The sequence below is a fragment of the Anopheles marshallii genome, chromosome 2 (assembly GCF_943734725.1).
Source record: "Anopheles marshallii chromosome 2, idAnoMarsDA_429_01, whole genome shotgun sequence".
Taxonomy (NCBI): domain Eukaryota; kingdom Metazoa; phylum Arthropoda; class Insecta; order Diptera; family Culicidae; genus Anopheles; species Anopheles marshallii.
In genome coordinates this window covers 41,723,545-41,745,528 of record NC_071326.1, presented here as the reverse complement: position 1 = coordinate 41,745,528, position 21,984 = coordinate 41,723,545, and the positions used below count along the sequence as shown (strand labels likewise).

General features: G+C 43.7%; 1 protein-coding gene across 1 annotated transcript; it reads left to right on the top strand.

Annotated features, from left to right (window-relative positions):
* Positions 1-12,974: 12,974 nt before the first annotated feature.
* Positions 12,975-16,371, top strand: LOC128708968 (connectin-like). The gene is made up of 3 exons (XM_053803949.1): positions 12,975-13,838; positions 13,927-14,143; positions 15,905-16,371. Exons 1-3 carry the CDS (start codon positions 12,975-12,977, stop codon positions 16,369-16,371), a joined length of 1,548 nt encoding a protein of 515 aa, XP_053659924.1.
* Positions 16,372-21,984: the final 5,613 nt, after the last annotated feature.

The window sequence follows — 21,984 nt, the reverse complement described above, 5'->3', positions numbered from 1 at the left end:
TCCAGTGTCGTATTGCTTCGCCATGGCCGATTTCATCTGGAAGTCATGTTTCGTTTAACTCGAATAAATATCCCAAAGTTGGGTAATTTTTCGCAACTTGGACAGAAATAGATTATTCATCTTGCTTTATTTTTTTTAACACTGAAGTATTTCCTCGTATTATACAACGATGTCTCCTGAATTGTTTCGTGCGATTAGAAAGTTTGCAACACGATGCCGTGTCAAGACGCATTTCACAGAAGGTAAAATAAAACACGAACGACATCAAATATTTAATAAGCTTCCAATTGCAACCCAAAACAAGCTTAATCGAGGATAGGAATGGAAGAGAAAAAAAATACACCAAGACCTGCTTTATGTATAAAAGGGTGAGTGTAAAAGAACAACCGCTGCTGCCTCGAGCGTAACCATAGGCAACAGTGCTAATGCATACATATGTCGCCAATGTTAATGGGCAGAACGAACAAAAGGGGACCCCCGAAAGCAACCAGCCAACAGAAGCAGGGAGTACAATTTGTTGAAAGCATTGAACACTTGCTCTGTTGTGACATCGACGTAATGCGACCCCCGGAGGCACCCTTTCTCTACTAGTTGCTGTAGTTGCTGCGCCGATCGAAAGGGAAAATGATGCCTCCGAGCGGTACACCACTTGAAGCTGTCAGATCGGATTAAAATCCGCTGCCTTTGAACTTGTGCCTGCGAGCTGTCAGTGGCAACTCGAGGTAAAGGTTTACGGGTATTCCTTCTTCTACACCGTAGCCGCAGGGCATGACGAATGAGACCGAAGCGAAACCCCGTCTCGGCGCGAGAAGGAGTCCGTTTAAATGTAAAATGCCATACGATATGTGTGATGGATAAAGAGTGCAATATGATCGGGCACGCAAGCAAAGGACATCGATCAGTGTTCTGGAGCAGTTCGCTGCTCGCACACTGATTACCTGCATCCAATGTGGTTTTCCCTTCCGTCTTCCATACCGTCCCAAACCCATTTCATTTTGGGGAGGAATATTAGATTTTACACATACGCCTGCCGCTAGCGCATGTAAACAGTGTGCCGCATAATTATAGCAGCAACTGCATGACACGAATCCGAGCGCAACTTGATACAAATCGATGCCAATTCACATTCGAAGCCCATTTACGCCTGCAGGAGACATTTAATGATTGTTTCGGATGGATGAGCGCGTGCGTATATTTGCTCGCGTGTCGAGCCGTAAGTCGGAGTGTCGTATCGGGCTGTGGGTAGAACTACTGAATAATTAAACCACGCACCGCGTGCTGGAAGGTTGGTAATTAGTGTGGCTTTTGATATGTAATCTATCGATTATGCGATGCTTAAATGTAGTGTTACGCAGAAGCTCGGATCGGGACGGTTTCGATCGATGAAGCTAATATTCATGCATTATCCTAATTCCGTCATTCAAATAGTGCGTGCATTGATGACGATTTCGATACGGGACATGGGAGCGGTTTGATCTGAAATGTTCAATAATCTAATTACAAGACAGGCATTTTTAGATTTCAACACTTCGATTTGGTCTGGATTTATTCAACTATTGTTGATTAGTGATACTGAATTCGATGAGGCGTAAATTGTGGAACAAAGCAAGCAAGTTTCTTTTGAACGTCGATGTACTACGTGGTCATTACATTTTGGAGGTGTCATTACATTTGGTGAAATTTGTCACAGTCCAATAAAAGCGAAGCTTTGCGAAGTTGATTAATCTCGTGGACGATTAAAAATTTTGATATCATTGTTGAATAAATTGTTGTTTTTTTTTTGTTTTAAACGATAACAACCTTCTAAAATGTCTAAAGTCAACGAGAAGAAATAAGTTTTGAAATAACAAATTGAGATTGGAAGGTACACCTTTTGTGGTTAACCAGAATAATTAAACTAGTTTTTTAACTGAACCAAACTTACAGGATTAAAAAGGATATCTTTGTGCATTGTTGTATCAATACAATTTTCTTGATTTTTCTTCATCGATAGTAAGCATCACATCACATTCATCGTGGATGGGTTATTTATAGTTACACGTATGATTTTATTGTGATTCACACGTGTTTCGTGTATCCATATTCAACATTTCAAATAAAGCTTTTAGAAATCAAATAAAATCCTTAAATTATCTATCAATACGAAGTATGACTAAAAAATAAACAAAACAATAAATAAAACTCAGAGGCCCTCAACAACAGACAAAACTAGGCCAATCGCGTAGAATTAACAAACAACGGCCAACGTCTATGTTATACCGAACTCATGAATGGTTTAAACGAAAAGAGAAGAAAGCCCGTTAACGCTTATATTTACATAAATAATCAAATGTGTGTAGAACCTCTCAGCATATGCACCATGAACAGGATGACGTCAAATAGAGTCAGTCTCTAGGACAATATTATGTCGTGTACCATTGCTGCTTCCGCCTGCTTTTTAATAAACCATAAACCATGAAACGCACAATAATTTGTGAATTATGAATTAATTAACTTTTTCCCTGTCTTCCCGTTTTACACAGGTTGTACACATCTCCCAGGAACAGCAACACGGCTGACATTTAAACACAATTAGGTAAGTACGCACGCATCCGCTCCCGAGCGCAACAGGCCGTCACACGTCCTGAGAATTACTGGCAGAGTTTTCTGCCAGCCGAGCTCCTCAGAAAACATAAATAAAACAAAAAAAAACCCAAAAGCAATGCAAAAATGGCTCGTCGCGAAACAAAAGCCCTTTCCATCCAGTGGGTCGGTGTGACGTAACGTTGATTAAATGGCACACCGGCGCGGTTTCATCGCTCGGGGCTTCTTTCAGTTTGTTTTCTTTATTGCACCATTAGCTCGTTACGGATCCAGGTTTTAACGGTCTGTTCGCATGAACTGTCGCGCAGCATTTAAAAACCTGGGCGTTTGCTCCCACCTGGGTGACATCGTCGCTCAAATTTCAACATACATCCGCCACGTGTCATCCGCTGGGACCCATGCCTGCCCGCCCCGTATGGCGGGATGGTTTGAAGGAAAAAGTTTTTTGATGAGATTTTGCCGAAAAACCATACCACGAGCATGGTTCGTAATTTCTGTTGACATTGAGCACGATATTTAAACAGCACACCAAACGCAACGCGGGGATTTCAATTCGCAACCCCGAACTGCGCTTCCGAAAGGGACGACGACTGTTTGTCTTCGATCCGCAAATAATGTGCCCGAAAATTCTTCCAGTTTCATCCCCCAAAGGGGTCGGATCCAGCGTTTTACTTACGTCCGAAGTCAATTGGCTGGGTTGTGCACGGCCCAAGCTGATGCCGATGAGGAGGGCAATTTATGGGCTGCTCTCCCGGGAACGCATGAGCAATGGGCGATGCTTTACAACAGTTAACCCACCACCAGCCGGTTGTCTTCCATTCTGCTGGAATGCTGGAAAGTGTGCAATTAAACTGAAAGAAATTAACTCTGACCCTGGGATGGTGCTTCAAGGATAAATTGGTTGGAGAATTGATTCCCATGTTTGTGTTGTGGGCAGACGGCACGAAAGATGTCTTCCATCTGCTTACATCTTCGTACCGTTTCGCTGATGCCTTTATTGGAGTTGATACAATTGCCCACGGGTTTGGAAAGGTCCAGGTACAATTAACTATTTACTGCGGGATGCTCTGTCTTCGTGCTCGATTCTACGACCCATTTTGAAAGGACATCTCGTGCCCAACGGATAGATCGGTAAGGTAGAGCGGACGCTCATCTGCCAACACAATGGTGGAATGTTTACTGCAACCTACATGCGTCTTATATTCCTGGTGGGCAAACGAACTTCATGATACAAAGGACATCACATCCAAGACGGTTGTGACACGCATGAACGTAGAGGATGCGAATCATTCTCATCAGCAAGTCTCTGCGTCAGAAGTAACAGCACCAATTGATGATCGCTCAATTAAAATGTAAATTTCAATTCCTTCCACAACCTTCATCATGGTACATTATCAATTTAATTGAGTGAATAGACAAACGGTTCCAATCGTCCAGAATTTGTCCAGCATTCGCAAGCTACACTCGAAGGCGGTTGATCGACCAACACCACCAACCATTGCCGCCACCAGTGGCCATCATTTAAGATTGCCCGAGCAGTTGGCGTTGGCGGGGGGACAAATCGTTTCAGCAATCGGATGATGTTAAAGGACTTAGCAAGGATTCGCCTGCCATCGATGGTGACATTGTTGCCCTCGATATCAACAATTCCGGGAACGCTTCATCCAGGCATCACTCAAAATTTATAACATTTCATCTTCGCACATCTTCCTGCCACGTTTGGTGAACATCCGTAAGCAATCGTACCATCGTACCATCGAAGATTGTGCTTGGTGTATTTCGCCCAGGGAAGGGGCATCATCTTCCTGGCTGCTCGATCTATCATGCTCGATCCATAATCTGTTCATACATCATCATTTGTACGGCGCTATCCGGTGTGGCAGTGTTGTTTGAAAGCCTAATCGAATGAAATAAAAATAAATAAACAATCGCCTTCGGGGCGTACTGACTGTCGAGTAAGCAAACCATCTCCCGAGCACAAGGAAATGGTTCAAAGATGAAAAATTGCCAACGGGAAGAAGGAAAGCAGCGATCCGTACGCCAGCCCGCTTGGCTCACTCTTTCATTTGGGAAAGAGGAAGAGAAAATCAGGAAAATTTGTACCATGAATCAAGCATTTCTTCCCATCGCAGCATACTTAAACCGGCCAAAAAAGGCAACAATAAGATGTCTGGCAGCAGTGAGCATTGTGGAATGATGGGATGGTAGTCAGAACGGTAGTTATTTTTCTTACATCAAATCCTGGCGGCCGAAAACCATGCACAGTGCGTAAAAAATTGAACCAACTCGATGTTTCGTTGGCTTTAACAAGCGTTTAATACCGTTCACTTTCCATCGCAACATTGAATACTGTGATCAGGCACCACACCAGCACGCCGGGATTTGAACAGTTTGTTGCTTACCCAGTGCAAAAACGGATCCGGAAGGACGCGACTGTGGCCGGCCGAGATAATCGTTATCGGTCACGGTTTTGCAAAGTCATGAAGCGTTGCCTTTTAGGGAAGAGAGTATTCTGCAGCGCTGCGTTCCATCGGGGCTAGACACGATCTAATCAAACATCATTCTTTGCGGGGTGCTGCTAAGGACGTTAGGGTGCCCAGTTTCCATTTAAGCATGGCAGTGGGATTTTTTATATGCGTTATTTATTTAACCATCCCAACCGGTTCGTTCCAGTTCACTTTTTATTCGCATTCTTTGTGTAGCAAGTGGCAAGTGATGCGAATGATTTAATTCTCGAGCTCAGTGCCGTTCGAAAAATTAATGCCATAATTTATAACAACGTCAATGAGGAAGCCTGTGCCTTGCTGGAATGGAGAGCAACCGTGGTGGAGTGTGCTCTAGCTATATCTAATCAATTCCTTTGAAAATCAAAGACAGGATACGGAGGATTTCACGTTACTGAAGCCGAACGAGCTTCAAAGACGGCTGAAGAATGAGACCATGAAGTTTACAAAGATTTACCTCTATCTCCTCTTCTTATTTTTTCCTTTTCCTGCATTCCCATCAAATAACGAACGGTATCGAATTTCCGATTCGTTATTGAATTCTTTCATATCCATCCATCTGTCAAAACGAGCGTGTCCATCGTTGTACAAACTTAGGTTGTACGAGCCTGACATGATGTGGAATAGATTTTTTGTGTGTGTAAAATATAAAAAAAATAGATTCCATCCATTTCGACCACAGCCGTTAAGACTTCGGTGGTTGGTAGTGCTGCGGTTGCATTCGCGTTGCATTCTGCCCTTCTGCGGTTTCTGTCTCAAGTGCGCTTTTGATTGCGCACCGTGCGTGTGTGTGTGTGTGTGGAGGTGTGCCCGCAAGGGATCCTGACTCGAGAGGTCATATTTCAAGCGGTGTCAAATTTCCCACAGGGACAAAAATAAATCGTCATGATGTGGTTAACAGTGGTTTGTTATGGAGCGGTTTGAATCAGTATTGGGGATTTGTGTTCTTTTTTGTACCTTAAATGATCGTTGACCATTCGTCGAGTGTTTGTCGCTGGACATAAGGCGCTATTTGAAGTGTAGGTTCGTTGAACTTGTCGTTCACATGCTCTGGTACGTGCAATAGATAAAAGAATATGAAATTTGTTGATTACAAATGGTTGGTAGCAAAATGTTTACATTAGCATACATTTAGGCGCATAACAATTCAATTCAAATTTAAAATTTGGAATAATATGTATATCAAAACAAGATAACCCAAAAGCGCGAATAGCTGCTCATTGTCTTGATTCACAATTAAAATCCATAATCAGATTAACAGCAACTGTATTGATGATCGCTGCCAATTAGAACAAATTCACCGATTGTTATTTCATCAGCGTAAAGACCCCATCCTAATGCTTGATCAAGGTAACAGCATCTAAATTGGTTTAAGATTCACATGTTCATGCATTAGTCTTACGCCCCAAGTGTGTGTTAAATGAGACACAGCGTACAGACACGTTGAAAGGCTATCAGTCGTTCCGTCCCTTGTTCTACTTGTGCAAGCACTTCACAGTCGAGTACGCTTTTCCGCGGATTAAATCGAACACCAGGTGTGTCGGAATGGCAGTTCGACAAAAGGCACCTCAACACGTAAGTAACACACGGGCTCTAATCCGTCCAAGATGTCTAAACCTTCGCAAGGGAATGTCGGCGATATAGCAAAAAAAAAAACAACAACCAAGGTGCGCACCGCACTCCCTTTGGCTGCGGCTGAGAGGCCGCCGGGCTCTGAAAGCAGCTTTTCACTGCTCTACATAATCGAAGTCAACAATTGACTGGCAAAAGTCAATCATTTCGAAAGCTTAATTCAATCATCACCACCGCGCGAACCGCTGCCTTCGGTCTGCCGACCGGAAAGGACTTTCCAATGGCCTCACCATCGTTTGCCAGTGTTCCAGCGTGTCTTGCACCACTCGACGGTAATCAACTTCTGCCCAACCCAATTTCCGAGGGGTTTGAGTTGCCGATTTTACCGTAAGCGCGAGCGCGCGCGTCCACCTTCCTGGTGCACTTTTGTGCTGTAGGATTTTCCTTCCATTTCCGATGTTTTCTCTCTCTCTCTCTCTCTCTCTCTCTCTCTCACTTCTGCGTGTGCGATTGTGTTTTGTGCCGGTACCGATGTCGGCTTGCCACCGTCCCGATAGCGTATTATTGAATTTAGAAATTTCGTTAGGAAATCAAGAGATTGGAGCGTACGCGGCCCCCAAAGGACGCATTCTGACAATCGACGAAAGCCTACACGATACGGCCGGTGGCATTTGGCAGCAGCTGTGTGGTTGGACCGGCAAGGCTCACCTCGCAACGCACCACCAGGTCTGCGACAGAAACCGAGGCAGAGCAGCGTGAAGTAAAAAAATTACCTCAATCTGGTTTTCCATCGCAACTTCTTTTGCCGGCACGATTGCAAATCGGTCCACCGGGAGCGGGAGGATTCGCTTGTACAAATTGAATACACACTTCCGCGTTGATTGTTGCTTGAAAGAGTTCCTTTCGCGAGGACGTTGGCTCGTGGTACTGGAATAGCTTTTGGTGTGTTTGTGTGTGTGTGTGTTTTTTTTTTCGTACACTCACTCCATCCACCCACTGTCGTTCTGTTGCTTTTGTACGGTACGCTTTGTCGTTCCGGTGCCTTGGTCGCGAAGTACCTTTTTTTTCTCCCGTACGAATCCACGTCCACCGTTGGACCGATTCTCACGAGCTGTAAATTTGTTTCGCAACAACAAATCGTAGAGCAGCAGCAAAAAGTTTTCCTACGGGGAAGGAGCGAAATACTTAGCAATCAGGAAAAATCGGCATCGACAGTCAGTATTCCAATAAAAAACAAAAAAACACACCACGCCGCTCCAACATGGTTTGGCTAATTGGCAAAGGAAGAAAAGGCACGGTTAGAAGCTTAGAAATGGTAAAAGGGCGATGAAATGTCCCTAGCCGGTAAGAGCATGCTCGTGCGTCCATCCATTTGATCAGGTCGTGACTTCTTTTTCGTGGCTCCTTGTTGCTCGCGGTTCGTTTTTGAACCATTTTAAACTCCATTTCAATTTCACGACGAAGAGCTTTTGTGTGGTTACGGAGGGTGAGACGGTTTAAGCCTTGATAAGAAATATAGCGTTACAGTTTGCTTGATTGCCTGCGAACCTACAGTTGCCAATACAAAGCTTTCGGTGAACATTGTTTTACCTGTTATTATCTTGACAGGCGATCAATACAGTTATGCTTTTTGCAGATAAAACGTAAGATTCACTGAGAAATGGAATCAAATACGTTGAAAACACTCTGGGTTAATAAAAAGAGTTGGATAATTAAATTTAACTCGAACGCAGCCGGAAGGTATGCATTATATTTTTCAAATGCCAAATGCCAAACACTCTTCAAATATCACACCCGTAGTAGAAATGATCTCTGAGCTCATCCCGAAACTGATCAACTGCAATAGAATTAAAAATGAATTTTGTTTACAAAAAGTAACACATTGCATACTTTTAAGGAATCAGGGACTATTTATTGAATATTAAAGTCTACGTAAATCTCACTTTGAGTAGAAGTAATGGAATACTATGCGGTAGATGAGATTTTTGTGAATGAGATATTTAAAAAACTTGAGAAAAATAATTAAATATCATAAGTTTTCAAAATTTGCGTAATGGGCGAATTTTTACTAATTTATAAATGAAATTATTTGAAATACACATAATTCACCGATTTGCACACTTTTCATTCCTTGAGATTAATTGTTCATGATACAAAACTACCAAAGCCCATGGAATCGGCTAATGAGAAGCATCTTTGATCTATTTATTTCCAATGAATAGTAACAAATAACGAACCGAGCTCGTATAAAATTCATCATTAAAACAAAATTACTAACAAGAGGTGCAACTCATTGAAAGAAAATCAAACTCATCCCGAAGAAGAAGAGCTGACACAACGTACCATGGCCACTCATCATCCCCTGCTAGATCATTAATTTACCAATCATATCGGAACAAGCACTCGGAACGTCACTCGATGATCTCATCGGCCTTCCAGACACATTCCCTTCCCGGGAATAGCACTTTCGGGTCCCTTTCACTTCATCTTTCGCGTTGTTTTGACGGTCCCAATGGTATGTTACTGATGAGCATGATGGTGATGAATGCACACGCGAGGGGTTTACCTGCTTCCACTTCCCGGTCGACCCGTTCGCACAGCACCTACCAGCCCGAACCCCATCGGAAACTGTTGCCGCGTAGAATTGGCTCTCAAGGACCCCTCGACAAGCCGGCAGGATCACGGCGGGTACAGCTGAAGCTGTCTATTGCTTTCCAATCAAGAAGCTATGAAGCTACCGTAGAGAAACTCGGTTGAAGTACCCATTTGTTTCTGACACCGGGGTTCGCTACGAAAGGCTTCCACGTTCGGCAAAGACGAATGAAGGAACAAAATACAATACAAAAAAAAGCCAGTTCATTAAAATAACACGAACGTAGAAGCGGAAGTGACACAACCAAGTTCCCCTGTACCATCTGCAGCAGGCACGGAACTGGTTCCCGGCGTCCAAACTCCGTACGGTAAGAAATATGCAAGGGGGAAAATTGCACTCCCTCCGTGGGTTCCATTCAACGGACAGAAATATGCCACTCCTCTCCTTAAGACACTCGAGAGGTGAATTATTTCTCAAGCATCGGGTTCTTTTTCCCCCTTTCGCTGATCCGCCACAATCGTGCCCTGTTGCGAAACGAAACTCCGGGGGAGGGGACTTGCATGTAATGAGCTGTTGATGCAACGACGATCTCCCGATGCTTCTATTATGCAGCTCGGCATCAAACATCTTCATCTGCACACTTCCGGCCCAACAGTTGCGCTCGCGGTAAAGTGGGTATCAAAACACAATTAAAGCTGTTGTCGACAGCTTGCACTGCGAAGTTGCATTCTTATTACGCTTTTATATTTTCCATTTTTTGTTTCTTGTTGTTACCATATTCCGGGCATAAGGATGTACGAGAATTAATGCGCACATGCTGTTGGATCGATGAAAATTCGATCAAAGCATTAGTTTGTTGTTTTTCCTTCGAACCTCACATGAACGAGCACGCAAAAAAGGGATAAAATTGCAACGACTTTGATAGTTTCCCGTCGTTTTTTTTTTGTTGCTTTGTTGGATTATGTTTCCTCTCTCCAAATATAACTTCATGACGGGAAGTGCTTTTTTGGCCGTTGCGAACCGAAACATATGCACTAAACGAAAGTGACTTTTTGCGCGACATTACCTGCTGTTACTTGACGTGCATGGTGATCGGGTTGGGTAAATGCATCGCGTCGGTGAAGGGGAAAATGTGAAATGTATGTCGAGGCAACTACATCCCATCATGCAAACCCGATCATCATAAGCCATTCTTCAACGGAACGTCACCATGCAGTATGATTAATAAACCTTTTTACCTTCGTTTAACCCGCATTACCTACAGTTTCGGTTCTCGTTCCTGGGTGTGGGTACCTATCGGTGGGTTTTATTTATTGACTTTCGATACGAACCGGCAAAAATGAGACAAAAATTGCATGCAATAATAAAAATCGATACAATCTCAACACAAAAAAAAACCATCCTGCCACTACGGGAAGAGAAAATGCAATTCAACGACAATTCTGTTAATGGATGGAAATAAAATAAACATAATGAAAAACGATAAAGAGAGAAATGCTTTTAAAAGGCATGTCATAAAAAATATGGCGCAACACGTACAAATATCAACTAGGAAAAATTTACTTTTTGTGTTGGATAATTTCTTTTTCGCTACCTCCCATTACCACAATTCTCATTGCTGAAGTTCAGTTTTGACAAAATAATGGCATCGGAGAGCACCGCAGGATTGCACCGTGTGAGAAAATAAGACCATTGGCATGAGCTGTCTTTTACGGCTAGGGTTGTTAATCGTTTGGTGCTAGGAGTACGTGGCGGAACGAGCGGAGTCTCCGGAAACGGCCACGGTGGTCCGTTGGTCCGGTCCGTTTTAATTTCTTAATAGAAACATAATACCGGGACCGAGCGGTGCGCATGAAATATGACTTCCCGTTCGACACATTGCATGCTGACCCCTTGCTGCAGTTCGTACGTACAGGGCCAAAATTGGCAATGCAGTTAATTGAATGAAAAATGATGCGCTCGACGGGTGGGGAATTTCAGGGGCAAAAATCATGATCAGAAGGGACACACGACGGCGTGTGTTGCGTGCCGCTCTGCAGAAAAGGACCAGCAAACGTAAAGCGAAATTAACGGGCCAACCGAAGCCTGCCAGCTGCGTGTGTGAATATTCGCACGGGACCGACGGTGCAGCACGGCGGTTCTGAGAACCTCGGGACGCAACTATCCAAACGAGCTGGGAAAATGTCACCGATCAATGATGCAATTTTCGTTAATCAGCAAAACGATCTCGGGAAGGGGACGGTGCGCTCCATGCTGCGCAGATGAATCAATAGTTGATGAAGGACAGTTTTTCGGAACCGGCACCGAATTACACCCAGCTGTTAATGGGAAATGTTTGTCGAGTGCTGCTTTCAGTCACTTTATTTGGAACGAATCGTTTGCGCAGAAAGTAACACATGTCACTGAAAATATCGTCTGTTAGAATTTTACACTATTTCAATTTCGCTAAAAAAAAAACACTTTCATCTCCTCAACTCTTCATGTAACGCTCTGGTGAAGATGAAATGGAAATGGTTTTCCAAACCACCAGCAACAAACCTTTCCCAACGACAAATGGAGGGTTGCAACTAATTCCCATTATCTCCTACCTTCCTACCAAAAGCTACTATCGGAAATTCGCTTGACACAAGCGCGCCAAATTGCTTAAGTAAATCAGATGCTAATTTGATAGGAGTGAATCGAACGAGGGTGGTAACAGATGAAAAATAAAAAAACAAATAAATAAATCCCCAAAAAGGGAGCGGAATATCTTTGGTCCCTAAAACGCATTCCTCCTTCCCGCCACCGCTCCTTACGAGTACCTAATGCGCCCTCGAGGCAATAACCGTACCTTTGCCGACATTCGAGATGGCAGCCGGTCTGAATCAACAGAGATAACCGGAATAAGGGCGTAATCGAATTGCGACGCACCACAATCAAAAATAAAAAGAAAGAACTTTACGTCTTTTTTTTTAATACATCTTTCTTCTAAAGCAGCGTAAAATGGCTTTTGTTTTGCCGTACCAAACTCACCCTTTTGCCGAGCGGCCATTTTCACTCGAAACTCCTTTCAGGGGTGGATTGTAAATTGAATGCTTCCTACGGTGTAGCGCGTATTCCCGCACCGGGGATATTAAAATGTTTGTCTATTTGCATTTGGCATCGCTCACTGTCACGGACCGTTCGGTGTGTTCGGAGATGACAACCCGAAGGGTGGCATTAATGGGCATGGTTCTAAACTTCAAGGAACGATGGCACGGTACAACAAAAAAACACAATAATGCTAACAAAGTCGAAAATGAGATTCGGTTAGTGCAGCGTTCGTGAGGAACTCGGTAAACAAATGCGACAAATCTTGTTTATTTTAATTGAAGCGCTACAGATTCCTGATTCCTCCAGGCAACTACACGCAGCGAACGGGTTCGGGTTGGGTGGGATTACGATACGATTTGCTTAACTTCTTCAGACGTTTGGGTGAAATTAATTAATGGTTCTATAGTTGGCGATAGTGTAACGAATGCAAAATGCGAGGGGCTGAGCTATGCTACCAGTAACTCTTTTTGTGACCCTGTAATACCATCGCTGAACCAAGATCAGATTTTTGACAAAAAAAAAAAACAAATCCAGGAACCGTTATCGTAATGCAATCTGTGACAATAAAATGTTAATTCTTTTTCGTTTTAAATTCTCCTTTCAGAACATCACATTGGGCTGAGCGAAAAGGCTGCATCGGGAATCACATCATGCGGACGGTAAACATGGATCGAACCCTGACGGGGCTGATGCTGGTACTGCTGGCAACACTGCCCTGCACAACCGTCGCCCGCAGCTACGAGAAACAAACGATGCGCAAAGGGAAATCGGCACAGATTGTATCGTCCGCACCGACGATCACCACCCCGCTGATGGACCTTTGCTCCGAAGACATCAATATGAAGCTGGCCTGTCACTGTTCCCCCGAAAGCCACGCCAAAGCGCAAAAAGCTTCCTGCTCCATCTTTGACGGTGAGCTGCCGCGCAAAGATTACAACTGGCTCGCGTTTCACACACAAACCGAGCTGGAACATTTGAAGTTCACCGTGCGCAAATCGGGCAACCTAACGTACATACCGTCGGACGTGATCGCTACACTGTACAAGCTGCGCACGCTCACGATCGAGTACGGTATCATCAGTGACATTTACCCCTTTGCCTTCGGCAACCTGACCGAGCTGCGCGTGATCAATCTGCCGAACAATCAGATCGTAACGCTCCACAGTAACGCCTTCGCGCATCACAAATCCCTCGAGGAACTGATGCTGGAGAACAACTACATCAAGAAGATCGACCGGGACGCGTTCGTGGATGTGCCGAAGCTGATCAAGCTGAACCTTGCGAACAACAGCATATTCAACCTGCATGACAATGGCTTTGAGGAGTTGACCAAGCTGGAAGAGTTACGCCTCGAATCGAACCAGATTGCGGTGTTGGCGCGCGAGTACTTTAAAGGGCTGGAGAACTTGAAGATCTTGAAGCTGTCGTACAACGATGTCGAATATCTGGGTGCGTTCGTGTTTGCTGATCTGTGGAGCTTACAGATGCTTTTCCTAGACAGCAATCGAGTTGAGGTGAGTTGTAGCGCCTTGGAAGCTGGCATGTGTAGAGCTTGCTCAGCAATGCGTATGATCCGTGTTTGACTTTTTTTCTACTGCACAGAAAATCGACGAGCGTGCCTTTGACGGACTGACCAGCCTGAACTATCTGCATCTGGAAAACAATCGCATTACCACCATCGACAGTGCCACCTTTACCAGCGTGTCGGCACTGCAGCTACTCAACCTGGACTCGAACCGTCTAACCACCATGACGTACGGTCACATCGTCCCGCTGCTTGACAATCTGGTGAACAACAGTGCGCTACTGTCACTGCGCGGTAAGTGTCCACTCGCCGTAGCGAAAGCGGTTTTTGCAAAACTCCGTCCTATATTTTCGGAAACGAAGCAAAACCAGATCAGCACAAAAGTGAACCGTAACGAAATGGTAGGAGAAACTTGTCAAAAAGGGGATCTCCATCATCAAACTGGCACGGGTCGGTGCCGACTTTAAACGAAACATTTTATCGTCCATTCATCGGGTAAACGGTCGTAAACTCTCCTCACCAACGGTACGGTGGATTAACCGAAATATGATTGGATTTTCGATACTCATCCTCCTCGGCCACATCCGAGCGACGAGTGTATCTGAGCGTGTGCAATCGCTTTTGCATGCCACACATGCTTTAACGTTGGTCCGAGTCTTTGAGACTCAGTGCGAAGTTGCAAACGAAACTGATAGCCAGTGATTTCTTTTGAAACTGCCTGGCAACGAGGGGGCAAATTTTTCCCCCAAAATGGAAACATGATCCCTTTTCAGTTTTTTTTCTGATCAGTTTTCAATCCATGCCGTGCCCCACCGTTCGATGGAACTCGAAATGGGAATCATGGTTCGGAAAATGGTCCTTCCGTCCTTCAGTCGATCGGTTCAACGAAGCTCATCTCCGGGCATCGTTCGACAACTGTTGCCACAGTGGATGTTTTCGGGGTGGTTTTGTTCATCCTAACCAAGCTTGTGTGAGTGTGTATGATGAAAGGTTGATTTCACCATCAGCTTCACGTTAGCCTCGTCTATACTGTCGCTGACAGCTGACACATGAAAAGGTTTTACAGCTTGTATATGTGTGTGTGCCAGTGCAGGGAGTTATCTCCATCCTGTATTCATTTTTGCGGACATCAAAGGACGAACTGGTTGAACGGTGTTTTAGATTCTTTTCAAACATTCAGCCACAAAGTTCGGTGGATTGGAAGGTTGGAGTAGACGGGAAGCACAATGGAAGTGCCCAGTATTACAACGTGCTGGTCCTTTCCTTTTTTCGTTTTGGGAGGAGGGCTTCAAATTGAACAGAATCGTATGTTTTCACAGAGCTGCTCAACATTTCAGCGCGTTCAGCGCAACGGAATATCGGACAAGGCAAAATCAGACCAAATTTGATGCATTTTACGAACGATTGGTTGATTTTTTTCCTTTGTTCGCTTACCACGGACAGTGACAGTCCGTTAGCAATCGGTATGTGAAAAACAGATAGCAAAAGAAACGTTTGCAGATTTAGCTTTATTAACAGCTTGTGAAGATTGATTACTTAGCAAGCGTCGTTTGAGTATTGGATTAAAAAAGGTATTGTGTTCAGAATTCCAGCTATCAAATTAAATTTCACTTCAAACGAGAATTTTCTAAATCTCTGCCAATGGTTCACGGTTCGGTTTTGCACGAGCCCAAAACCGTATGTGTTTTAGAAAGATATCCTAAATGTATCTGCGAAAATCGTGTATTGAAAAGTGAAAAGAATCGTTTCCATTCATTAAATGTGCTATAATTTTCGCTATTGTACATGATAGCTGAGCCTGAAAGTATGCAATCAGAATAACTTTCTTTCGGCTTCGTTTGTTTTACGATGCTGGAATTAGCGTATCATATCGTTGACAATATCGATTAGAATGCATCGATTAATTTCTCTGGGGATATCGATAAAACTCTGTGGTACACAATTCAAAATGATTGATGGTTCATGGTGGAGCTCTATGGACCACTGTTTTTAAAACTTTATTTATAAATATTAATCTATTATTTGAATGCGTCTCTTTCTTCCACCTTTTAATAGATAATCGTTTCATCTGTGACTGTCGGCTCTCGTGGATGTACGACCTGAGCGATCGTACGCGTAACGAGGAGCTGCGCGAAAGCCTCAAGGGAATCGATTGCATCCTCGGCCAGACTCCCGAGGAACCGACCCGTTCACCACTGGCCAGCTCGTACGATTTCGGACAGCTGGACGAGAACGGTGAATATATCGATGATTCGGCCAGCGAAAATGACGCACTCGCCAAGGAAGCACCCCAAACCGTCAACGTGCTAAAGCTGGGCCGCGAAGAACTACCCTGTCCGGAGGAATTGGCCGGACCGACCGGTGATCCAAACCCCCGTGAATCGAAAGGTTTGTTCAATCTGTCCTGGAACAGCTCGGCAGCCGGCGACCGGCATGGTGGCGGCATCGCCAGCAGTAGTATATTGCTGCTAGCGATAGTGACCGTTGGCCTCGGTGTAGTACGTAGAACGCTTAGCTGCTAAGTGCTAGGAAAAGGAAATAACTTATTTTCGTAGTGAGGCTGAGCGTGTTTCTTTCTCGTTCGGGCATTTGTTTTTCAACCCCCCCTCCAATTTTGGAAGATCACCTTCACGTCGAGCAACATTGGAGCATCCTTCGGCCTTTACTGAAACGCTTTCACTCTCCACTACATCCCGCACACCTGACATCCTCACCCCGCTCAGTACACCCTGAACCACTGATACTACATTTTTTGTCGAAAAAAAAAAAAACACACACACACACTCATATGCATACACATCGTGGAGAGTGGAAGCGGAACACCCTTCACCGTGAATGTAATATATAGCGAGAAAGTGAGGGACAATTTTGCCAACCTATTTCGTAGCGTTTAGCAGAACACGATAGATAAGTAGTGTGTATTGGTCGTTATAGGGGACGGAATGTATGTTTTTCATTTTAACATTTTGTGTGTAGATTTTAGCGAACCGTGGGCTCACACTCTGCCCACACTCTCGATCATGCAATCACAAAGTCACACACTCACCCATGAAGCACCATCATTTGCTGTTCCCTTTTCTTTTATCACAATGGTAATCCCCTTCCGCCCCGTGAGATACACTGAGGATTGATGGATTTTGTAGCAACCACGTTTGCTGGTTGGACACTGCATGACATTTACGGTTCGATAAACCAGCTGTCTCTCACTATACCGTGAGAACAGGACCGAAAATCTGACAAGGGTAACATTTTTTCCTTTTTATAATAAAAAAACAAATCAGAAAACATATAAATAGATTATAAGATAGAGAGAAAACACTGGAAGACGAAACCCTTTGCAACTGATACGATATAAGAAATGCAAGCAAGCGATGGGTAATGAAACGAAAAAAAAACAGAAAAATAGAAATAACAAAAATTAAAGTAAATAAGTCAATAAACCAAGCGAAACAAACCAAAAGACAGTGAAACCACAGTTTGGCGCGTCGACACGTAATGAAAAAAAACGGAAATGTACACCAAGCAGGAACGAGAGTCGAGATACGTGACGACATGTAAGGAAACGTCAAAGTGAATGCATTTAAACAAAACACAACAGCAGTAAAAGAAGGAAAAAACAGAAAATCCACTGTAAAAGTCGCAATGTGAATAAAGCGAGAAGAAGGTGAGGAAAATAGAAATAAAATTTTAAATTAAGCAAGTAATGGAGTGGTGATGTGAAGAATGTGTTATTAAGAGAAAGAAAGTCGACCTTTACGTCCACGCGAACTTAATTATTATGTTGGAAGTGTCATGAAAATTTAAATGCAAAAGTAATCAATAAACTGTTTTCTTCGTGAAGGGGTGAAACGATAGCTATATTTTCTCTCCTTGACAGCAACAGGAAGTGGCAAAAGTTTCCCTTTCTCTGGTGTATGCAAAGTGGGCGGAAACTTTCACCTCCGGTACAGCTGACGCCCGGCGTGAAGGATTGATCGGCACGAATCCTTTCCTGTCAGTAAGGTGGCCCACTATATCCCACACAAAATATTGATTCTGTTTGTTGCCGTGCTGATGGTTCGATTCGATTTCACTGTCGATTTTGTGAATGTCAAATTTTATTTATTTATAACCTCCTGTTAAGCGATGCCCGCAGTGAAGCGGGATAAAATGGACAAGATGTTTCCTGTTCGTCGTGTGCCGTCCAAAATAAATCGCCCGACGGGAAATATTTTCCTGTACGATTTAAAGTCTCTTTTTGCCGGATCGTACGGCATCATCCTTTGGCATACGCCTTTCAAGCGATAGTACAGCGACGAAAGCACGGAGCGAAAGAGCTAAGCTACGAACACGCAATCAATCTTCCGCGAGTACGATTGACTGTTTATGGGGATCGTTTTCTGTGTGGGGGATCGAATTCGAGACGTAACTCTCAATGGTAATGGGAACCAAAAAAAAAAAAATAAATGGAACAAAACAACGGAATACGGAAAGAGCCCCGTTGCACAACTGTTTGATTTATGTTTACCGGCACTTGTTGCTTGTTTCGCAGGTTTTCGGGGAGTTTTCCTTCGTTCCTTATTTCCCTTGCATAAAAGGGGGCATTCGGGCATTTTCATCTCATCTCCAGCGAACAAAACGGTGGGCGCTTTGTGAAATCCAACCCCGAATGAAGAAAAATGGTTTATGATTGCTATCTTTCAATGGGTTTCTATCTTTTCCCCGTTTATTTTTTTGTGCTTCAATACTCAAACTTTTCCCTTCGAGAGAATCCTTTTTGATGCTGGTTGCATGGGTTGGTTTCGCGATGAAAGATTCAATTGATTGGACCGAAGGAGGAACGGTGCCGGACCGGAGCCGATTGATATTTTGCTTTTCGTTTGATCCATTTCCTTCGCATTGGTAATGTTGCACTCTGTACCAAGCCAGAACGGCCAGAAGCAAAACGCCATACAGCAACGGTGGGAAGACGATCAAAAGGAATCTTTGACCGTGTTATTATATTTTATGGCAGCTTATTGATTTCGCAACGTTGAACGTTGGATGTAGTTTGTTCTTGTGGAGAATATCAAAAATCAATCAAGCAGCGAAAACCCTGATGGTGTTTAGCTGGAGTTTTTTCTTTGTATTACTTTATTAATAATAGCTTTATTTATAATTTTGGCTTGAGAGTAGCATGTTTTTTTTTTTGTGTGGTATATACAAGTTAATGACGAAAATTATACTTCCAACCATGAAATTATCCATGTAAAGTCTCGGTTGTTGTGTTAAACGTACGATTTTATAATTTATACATTTCTATTCGTAAATATAAACGCAATTGCTCATGAATTTTCTTCCTATGATGTCACAAAAGATTCTGAAAGTTCCTAATGTATTTTGCAGGGTGAAATTTAAGAAGCGTTTATAGCTTAGTACAGCTCTTTAAAAATCATACACATGATTTTTTAAACTAAGTCATATGATTCGCAAAACTCTTCCATTCTTATGGGATTTGATTTTTCTTCTTTAATGCCACAACAACCTCTAGAGCTCTAGACTTGCCATTTCTGGCGTTCCCTCGACGGAATACATCCGTAGCTGGATAGTCTGTCCTGCGTCCGGAGGATTGGTCTTGATGGGATTTTGGTCTGGTTCTGTCGAATGAAAACCGGCGCTGCCAATACCAATACACCACAGAGTCGCCACACACAGAAACATTGAACGTTTTTGTTTCCGTACGAAGGATTGACTATCCGGCTTCGGTTAAACATAGTCAAAGAAGGCCAGAAATGACAGGCACAGACTTCTACTTGTTGTTGCATTGATAACGAGAAGGAATGATTTGTTTTATCTAGAATTCTCTTTTTTCAATAATTTTTTCAATGGCTTCCTGTTTTCTGGTCATTCATTATTTATCATATCTTCTGGAGAGTTCATTTAACATTTAAAAAAACACCTTTCCAGAGAGTTTTGTTTATGTCACAGCACTGTAGCATCATCGAAGTTAATACTATGTTTTTTTTTCACAACAAATGATGTAAAAAAAAAATGTTTTGTGATCAGTCAACCTAATAAAAATCCTTCAATAATGTTGCCTATAAAAGACATCAGATACCATCATACTTAAAGGGCCAACCCCTCACTCACCTTGAACTTTGAATCGATGCTACAAACTGTTGATTCCGAAGCACCTTAGTGAGGACCTTCCACTGAGCAGGTTGTAAGGGTTCCGTCTCGCATCGACTTCTTATCATCAGCAATCGCCGATCGCTCAGCAACCCCTTTCCAAAATCAACAACACGCTGAAGCTCCTGACCCTGTTGAACGAGCACATCTAACTGTCGCTCGTGCCAACACAGTTCCAGCGGAAAAGTCGAAAACAAAGCGAGCGAAAAGTAAGAAGAAATAATTCTTAAAGCAATTCCACGAACATGAACCTTTGCCCCACACGGTTACGGGGAAAACATGGTGCTTGTTCTCGGAAAATCGAAATCATCACGTACGGCCATCCCGCTGCGGCCCAAGCCGTTCGAAAGCGAACGTTAAATCGAAATCAAAACCCAAACTAACACCAGCGAGGGGATGTTCTTTCTTCAACAGTTCCACTCCTTTCCATCATTCCTATCCAACAGTCCCGCCAACCGTCAGGCCCTGTGCCAGTGTTCGAGGAAAACATTGACACAACTCCATTAAAGCCCATAAAACCTGACGGTAATAATCGTCATAAAATGCTCATTTTCGACCAAACCTCATCGTTTCCCGCTTCTCGTTAGCCTTCGCTAGGAAGAGGGGACCATTCCGAGTGAGTCATGCTACGCGTACGGCCGGGAAACGGCTGCTAGAGCGGAGCATCACGATCATCGGCGTCATCATCGGGCCGGGCCGGAAAGTTGTGTAGCCGAAAAACAACGGCAAAACTTTTACCGTCTTGTGGTCTTATGATGTACCACCCGTGCCCATCTTGCCAGCCCAGTACCCTGGTTTTGCGTATCCCGGAAGGATACGCACTCTACCGGTCGATAATGGGGTAAGGATGGCTAGAGGAGCCCCTGAAATAGAATACGAAGTATTTGAAATGATTATGCGATTATGTCATCGTTGGTAGTGAAGTGTTTCTAATACGTACACATTAGGAGCGCTTGTGTATTATGTTTATGTTCTGCAAGAATCAGGCTAACAAGGGAGGTATATTGCTCCGTTTAGCTCCGTTTAGCGTGGTCGCTCTAAGTAGGGCAACTTTTATGGAGTGGACGAGATGTCCTCAAAATAGTTCACTATCAATTTGTAGTGGCGAAGGTTGCCTTAACCCTACCTTACCTGGCCGTCTCGCATGCGTGCTTACCTCAAGAAGAATGGTGAAATCATTTCTTGTTCTACTCCAACTATTCGATAAAACAAGGCTCACAAAACTCTGGAAACTACAAACACAAGGAACGGCTAGCACTACATGAGTAGTGCCAAGATAACATAAGGTCAGCAACGGAAGGCGCCAGTACCGAGGGACCGGGGGTAGTAAGGAGACATTCCTTCATAATAGTTTTAGATGATTATTATTAGCGATGTATTTGGGGGTCCTGAAGGTCTCCTCTGTGTTTTTGTAGGTGCGGGTGTGTGGCTGAGCCGAAGTAACACGTGATGGCGTGCGTGATACGGGACGGTATTTCCTGCGGGACACGTCCAATGGCCCCAGCTAGCAGTAGCAGAGAGCGAGGAGGAGGCACCAGTTCGTTGGACTGTTATCTTAATGGATTGGCCGCGTCATCCATTCCCAGTAGGGGAGGCAGTACGTTTGGGGAAAGCAAAGCTGAAAGGACACAAAACATTCCATCGTTACGTGCACTCCGTTTAGATGTTCATTTGAGGGACGATCGAACGATTTTTTGATAACCGTCCACGTCCACAGGGGAAGCAGTTGGCGTTTGCCCTAAATTAGATGTTTTAATGGTTCTGTTCTAGCAGGTGAGCATTCAAAATGGTGTTTCGGGTGAGTAAAACGGTGCACTTTACTACTGCACGCGCCATGAAAAAGTAATCAAATTGTTCGTTCGATTTAATGAATTTTAAAGGTGGGTCGGGTGGTTTTGTTAACAGCAACAATTGAGCATTTTTTCAATAAAGGACATTTAGCTATAAGGATACATTGGGTTGGTAAAACTTTGCGAAAAGGCAAAAAA